This window comes from Chrysochloris asiatica, unplaced genomic scaffold (assembly GCF_000296735.1).
Source record: "Chrysochloris asiatica unplaced genomic scaffold, ChrAsi1.0 scaffold00339, whole genome shotgun sequence".
Classification (NCBI taxonomy): domain Eukaryota; kingdom Metazoa; phylum Chordata; class Mammalia; order Afrosoricida; family Chrysochloridae; genus Chrysochloris; species Chrysochloris asiatica.
Genome location: NW_006408857.1, coordinates 2,377,155 through 2,384,406, shown reverse-complemented (window position 1 = coordinate 2,384,406; position 7,252 = coordinate 2,377,155). Strand labels below are relative to the sequence as shown.

The 7,252-nt window shown below is 38.8% G+C and overlaps 1 protein-coding gene across 1 annotated transcript; it reads left to right on the top strand.

The window, feature by feature from the left end:
* Nucleotides 1–1,472: 1,472 nt before the first annotated feature.
* LOC102823561 (olfactory receptor 5B12-like) lies at nucleotides 1,473–2,417 on the top strand. The gene has a single exon (XM_006875797.1). The coding sequence runs from the start codon at nucleotides 1,473–1,475 to the stop codon at nucleotides 2,415–2,417; it is 945 nt and encodes a 314-aa protein (XP_006875859.1).
* The last annotated feature ends 4,835 nt before the right edge of the window (nucleotides 2,418–7,252 follow it).

The window sequence follows — 7,252 nt, the reverse complement described above, 5'->3', positions numbered from 1 at the left end:
GGTTACTGAGTAAGAAGTACATGGGAGTGTGGAGACTAGAGCTCACCAGCTGCTCCTAGGAAACCCTATACAGGGTCGCTATGGGTTGGAACCGACTCAACGGCACTTAACAACAACGACAATGGACCATGATCTATCAATTGCAAAATGATGTTCTAGAACAATTTGAAGAATAGTCTATAAAATCCAGTTGACTCAAAACATACTGCTGCACATAATAACCACAGCATTTATTTAATTATAGTGATACCTTTGACTTATTAAGTATTCACTCTGCATTAGGCACTATTCTGAGTATTTTAAAAATACCCGCTCATGAAATTCTTCAACTAGCCTTATTTTCTCTGTGTTAAACTGAGGCACAGAAAGCAGAAATATCTTGTCCAAGGCTATCCAGCTACTCTTGTAAAATCAGAATTGGATTACAGCCAGGTTATCCCCAGATAATCTCATACTTCATAGTATTTCACATCTAACATGTTGTTGTTACTGTTGAGTGCCATCAAGTTGGTTCTGGCTCATAGCAACCCTGTATAGGGTTTCCAAGGAACAGTTGGTGAGTTTGAACAACCAACCTTGGTTGGTGTTCAAAATGACCTTGCAGTCCAGCGCATTACCCGCAGTATCACCCCAGGACTCCATCTAGCATGGTAGTGATGGATAACAGTTTTCAGGTAAGACAGACTCGGCATGAATTGTACTGCTCATCAAGTGCATAAAACTAAAAGATTTTTGAAATTTTCTAAGTCTATATTTCCTTATAGACTTAGCTCTGGTAGCTTAATGGTTACGAATCAGCCTGTGAACCGCAAGGTCAACAGTTTGAAACTACCAGCGGTTCCGCGGGAGAAAGATGAGGCTTTCTGCTCCAGTAAAGATTTACAGCCTCGGAAACCCTGTGCAGGGTCGCTATGAGTCGGAACCGACTCCACGGCACTTAACAACAACAACAATATTTCCTTAAATAATAATTACTTAATAGCAAGAGTGCAAAGATTAAAAGAGGTAATATTTATAACGCATTTCTCAGCCTGCCTGTCAGATAATGAGTGCTCCATTAACATGAAGGTTATCTGACTCAGGAATGACAATGATAAAGGTCAGAATAATGAAGGAAGCAGTAACTTCTAACATGGAAATAAACAATACACATTTTAAAGATAACTAAATGTTCATTCAGAATATCTGAAAGAGGTCAGGAAGTAATGAATAATGTTAGTCCTCCTGCAGATGAGAAGGTAGAGGTGAAGAACGTGGTAGTCTCAGGGTTATAGGAACCCCTATGTGTGTAAGGGTTATTGATAATGGTACCATCGCTGTCTAAGAACGATTGATATGATAATGCTATCATGGTGCGCTGTGTTCATTTTAGCAGGGAGATATGAGTGTGCTCCTAGCAATTTTCCTTGCATAAGTAACTAATGCATTTTGTTTTGTTTTGACAGGTTAAATGCAATTTTAAAATTGCATCTATGGAGAACAGCACTGAAGTGAATGAGTTTAGGCTCATGGGGCTGACTGACACCCCTGAGCTGCAAATCCTCCTCTTTGTAACATTTACCCTCATTTATCTCCTCACTCTTATTGGAAATGTTGGAATGATTGTGTTGATTGTGTCAGACTCTACTCTCCACACGCCCATGTACTTCTTCCTGAGTAACCTCTCTCTGGTGGACTGTGTTTACTCTTCAGCTGTTACTCCCAAGGTGATAGCTGGGTTCCTCTCAGGAGACAAGGTCATCTCCTATGGGGGATGTGTTGCTCAGATGTTCTTCTTTATAGCTTTTGCCAGTGTCGATTGTTTCCTACTTGCTGTCATGGCATATGACCGCCATGCAGCTGTGTGTAAGCCCTTACATTATACCACTACCATGACTACCACCGTGTGTGCACAAATGGCAATAGGATGCTATGCCTGGGGCTTTGCTGAATCTGCCATCCACACTGGCTTCACCTTCCACCTCTCGTTTTGTGGTTCCAATGTCGTCCATCACTTTTTCTGTGACATCCCTCCAATCCTGGCTCTCTCTTGCTCTGATATCTACATTAATGAGATTGTGCTCTTCGTCTTAGCATCTTTCAATGTTTCTTTTGCTCTTTTAGTCATATTGTCATCCTACCTGTTCATATTCATCGCCATCCTGAGGATGCGCTCTTCAGAGGGTCGGAAGAAAGCCTTCTCCACTTGTGCTTCACACCTTACTGCTGTGACCATATTCTATGGAACTGTCATCTTTATGTATTTACAACCTAGCTCTAGTCATTCTATGGACAGTGATCAAATGGCATCTGTGTTTTATACAATAATAGTTCCCATGTTGAACCCTATTGTCTATAGTCTAAGGAATAAAGAGGTTAGTAATGCTTTCAAAAAAGCCATAGAGAAGATGAAGACTTTGCTCAACATATCAAATTAATTAGGGATCTGAAGCAATTTGTTAAGATTACAGTTATCTGTTGCTCTCTAACAAACTAGCCCCAAACTTACAAATCAGCAAACAAGAAACAAACAGCAAATTAGAGTGAATTCCAAATCATGACAACGCCACGCATGTCAGAGTAGAACTCTGTACCATAGGATTTTGTTTTTTCTGTAGAGTGGAAGACATTTTGTTAAACTTTTTATTGAATGGAGGTTTACAGAGCAGATGATTAGTTTTACATTCAACAAATCATACATGTAATTTCATTTCAATCCCTTCCATGTAACATCAATTACCCTTCCTCCTCCCTGTGATTGTTTGTATTCTGCCCTCCTTCCCAACCCTTCTGAACTTTGTCCTTAAGTAAATACTGCCTTTTGATCTTGAATAGCTGACCTTCCATGGTGAGCAGAACTTACTAGTGTTGGCCTCTTGTATACCTATATATTGTTTGGCTGAAAATTGAGCCAGGAAGGGTGACTGAAGGCCATAGCTGTGGGTACCTTCAGTCTCTTCCTGACCAGTAAGTCCAGTCCTTTTTATAACTTTGAGTTTTGTGCCACCTTGTTTCCACTTTCTCAAGGACCCTTTCAGAGGAGTTGGTATTGGTAACCAGGCATCATCTAGTTCTCTAGTCTCAGGGTTGTGAAGACTGATGGTCACATGTTCTATTTGTCCAAGAGACTAATTGATTCGAAGTTATCTTCCATTTTGATCAGTCTTCTTTCCTCCACACAAGAAGAACCCTTTAGTTGCACCTTGGATAGCTGGCTCCTCATAAACTGGACTGCAAAGCCACAAGGCTGGTGGTTCAAGCTCACCAGCCACACCCAGGAAACCCTATACAGGGTCACTATGAGTCAGAACTGACTCAACAACACTTAACGACAACATAGGGTTTCTGAGGTTCTAAATCTGTACAGGAGCAGAAAGTATCATCTTTTTGTTGCAGAGTCCCTGGTGGACTTGAACTACTGACCTTGTGGTTACCAGCCCAACACATCACCCACTACACCAGGAGCTCCTAAGATCCCAGTGGTTGTTGTTGTTGTTGTTAAGTGCCATCGAGTTATTCCTGACCCATAGTGAACCTGTATAAAGTTTCCAAGGAGTGGCTGGTGAGCTTAAACTGCCAACTTTGTGCTTCTAACTGACTTTGCAGTCCAGTGCATTAGTTCCCAGCACCATCCCAGTACTCACAGTAGCTACTCACAAGAGTAAGATGTAGAACATTTTCTGTGTGGAGTATGTCACACCAACCGCCCACGGTGTCCCCTGAGATCGTGGTCTGGAGTCCCCAGGTCCAGCAACTCATTTTCTCAAGGGCTTTGGTAATGTCTAAAAAACTTTTCCTAACTTTGCCCACTCTGGTGCCATTGACTGCATTTTTAGAATTAGCTCGCTAGGCCTTCGTGCTGAGGCATCTTTGGGTGGACTCAAATTTCTACCCAAAGATAGAAACATTTTGGTTAGAACCAAGTGCATTAACTGTATGCACTTGCTACCCTAAACCTCTCATATCTGTGGTACATACAGTGCATACCTACATTTTTCACCTCTGGGTTTAGTGGGTAGCTGGTACCCCACTTTTAGTGGGCACTTCCATAAATCACTTGTATAACTGTGTGAACCAGAAGAAATGGGCCTCATCCCTTCATCCCCAGGATCAGAAACTCTGGGGATATATGGGTCCTACTAATTGTATCACAGAACAAGCTCAGGGAGCCTAGTGATTATGAGTCAGGCTGCTAACCTCAAGGCCAGCAGTTGAAACTACCACCCATTCCACAGAAGAAAGATGAGACTTTTTGTTCCTGTAAAGATTTGCAGCATCAGCAACCCTGTACAGGGTCGCTATGAGTCAGTTCTGACTCCACAGCACACCACCACCACCAACTGTATGACAACCCATATTGCCTCAGATTTGTTTTCCTCATTTCACTCAAAAAACAATTTCGTCTTGAAGGGGTTACAACAATAGCTTATTATTTCTCACAATTCTACAGTTAACAGGACATTTCCTTTGATGTTTTCATGTAGCTTCACTTGGGAATTTTACCAGACTTTTGTAGAATAAATGATCCAACCCTTCTTAAATTTATCCAAAGTATTGAAGAGGAAATAATACTTCCTAATTCTTTCTGTGAAGCTGGCATCACCCTGATACCAAAGTCAGACAAAGACATCACAAGCAAAGAAAACTAGATACCAATATCCCTATGAATATAGGTGAAAAAATTCTCAACAAAACACTATCAAACCAAATCCCAAAGCTAGTGGGAGGATTATAAAACATGATACAGCAGGGATTCTGTGGAGAAAGTATAATTGTTACAATCATACTTGCTGAAACAGTTGAATCTCCACCTTCAAAAAAACAAATCTTGAGCTGTAACTCAGAGCCTATGAAAATACATGGTAGACCTAAGTGTAAAATGAAAAGTATACATTTGATAATACATTGTAAAAAATCTTAATGATATTGTGTTAGTAAAACATTTCTTGGGTATGAAAGAAGAGTATAATCCATCAAAGAAAATATTTATAAGTGACCTTCACCAATTATTGTTTGACAGATATTGAGAGAAAGAAAAACAAAACAACAAAACACAGGAGAAAATATTTTCAAGTCAGTCATCTGGTAAAGCACATGTGTCCAAAATACATATATGAAGAAAATAAATAACAAAAAACCTTTCAAAACTCAGTAAGAAAACAAATAACCCTATTGAAATAATGAAGATGAATGTTTTGAACAGACACTTCATTAATGAAGATAAGAGAAAGTAAGTAAAAACATCATTGTTGTTGTTGTTAAGTGCTGTAGAGTCAATTCCGACCTATAGTGACCCAGTATAGGGTTTCCGAGGAGCAGCTGGAGAACTTCAACTGCCTACATTGTAGTTCAAAAGGTTTTGCAGTCTGATGCATTAACCCACAGCACCACACCAGGACTCCATTCAGTAATGTAAGGCACATATTATTGCTACACCCAACGAAGTGGATGAATTTCATAAATGTATCATGCTATGTGAAAAACTGAGCAGCTATGTTGAAAGGACATAACCCTAATACATATCTTTCTGATTTTAAACCATTCAGTATTCGCTTGTTCTGTTCAAACATCTGTCCCTTGGTCTATATAAGGTTCCTCATGAATACAATGAAGTGTTATGGAATATCCATTTTTCATAATATTGTCCATACTTTGTTATAATCCACACTGTCGAATGCATTAGCATAGTCAGTAAAGCACAAGCAAACATCTTTCTGGTAGCCTCTGTTTTCAGTCAAGAACCATCTGGTGTTAGCAATCATATTCCTCATTCCACATCCTCTTCGGAATCTAGCATGAATTTCTGGCAGCTCCCTGTCTATGTACAGCTACAACTGTATTTGAATTACTATCAGTAAAACTGTCTTTGTATTATTATCAGTAAAACTTTACTTTTGTGGGATATTAATGATATTGTTCAATGATTGCTGTACTCCACAGGGTCACCTGGAATTGGTACAAATATGGATCTCTTCCAATCAGTTAGCCAGGTAGCTGTCTTTCAAATTTGTTGAAACATTTTAATTGATATTCTGTCAATTTCTGGAAACTTGTTTTGTTTTGTTTTTTTAATCAATGCCTTCGGTGTAGCTTGGACTTCTTCCTTCAATACCATCAGTTCTTGATCATATGGTACTTCTTGAAAAGGTTTAGCAACACCAGTTCTTTTTAGTACTGGGACTCTATGTATTCTTTTCATCTTCTTTTGACTTTTCCTATGTCATTCAATATATTGCCAATGGAATCTGCAAGTTGAGTCTTGAATTTTTTTCTTTAGTTCTTTTAATTTGAGAAAGCTGCGCATGTATTTTCATTTTCATTTTTTAGCTCCAGGTAATTGCAGTTTTCAGTATAACACTTTGTCTCTCTGTATGCTAAGCAAATAATCTGAGAAACTAGATTATATTAAAAGAAAGGTGGCATCAAACTGGAGGAACATGCGTATGACAAACTTGTTTGCTTGAAACAAAAAGAACTTGAAATACTTACTGATGAAGATCAAAGACTACAGCCTTCAGTAAGGATTGTACAATATAAATAAAATGAAAATCTTCACCACTTGGATTAATAAATAACAACATAATAATTGGAGAAAAGATTGAAATTGTCAGACTTCATTTTGCTTGGATCCACAATCAATTCTAATGGAAGCAGCAATCAAATCAAATGATGTACTGCATTTGGTCTCTTTAAAGTGTTCAAGAGCTAAGATGTGATTTTGAGGATTAAGGTGTGCCTAACAAACAGATGGATGTCAGAAGAGACACTGAAACTTGTTCTCCAGCATAAAGATGCTAAAGCAAATGGAAGAAATGAGGAGGTACAAGAACTGATCAGAAAATTTCAAACATCAGTTTGAGAAGATAAAGCCAAATATTACAACAAAATGTGCAAAGATCTGGAATCAGAACACCAAAAAGGAAGAACACACTCAGCATTTCTCAAGCTGGGAGAACTTAAGAAAAAATTCAAGCCTCAACTTTCGTTATTGAAGGATTCTCTGGGCAAATTACTGAATGATGCAGAATACATCAAGAGAAGATGGAAGGAATACACAGAGTCACTATACCAAAAGGAAGTGGGTGATGTTCAACCATTTCAAGAGATAGCATATGATCAAGAGCCAATGATAATACAGAAAGAAGAGTTCAAAGTGCATTGAAGAAATTGGCAAAGAAAAAGGCACCAGGAATTGATGGAATAAAAATTGAAATCTTTCAAGAAAGTGAGGTGGCACTGAAGGCACTCACTCACCTATGCCAAGAAATTTGGA

Coding starts and splice junctions, on each gene's coding strand:
- LOC102823561 (XM_006875797.1), top strand. CDS start 1,473: ATGGAGAACAGCACTGAAGTGAATGAGTTTAGGCTCATGGGGCTGACT.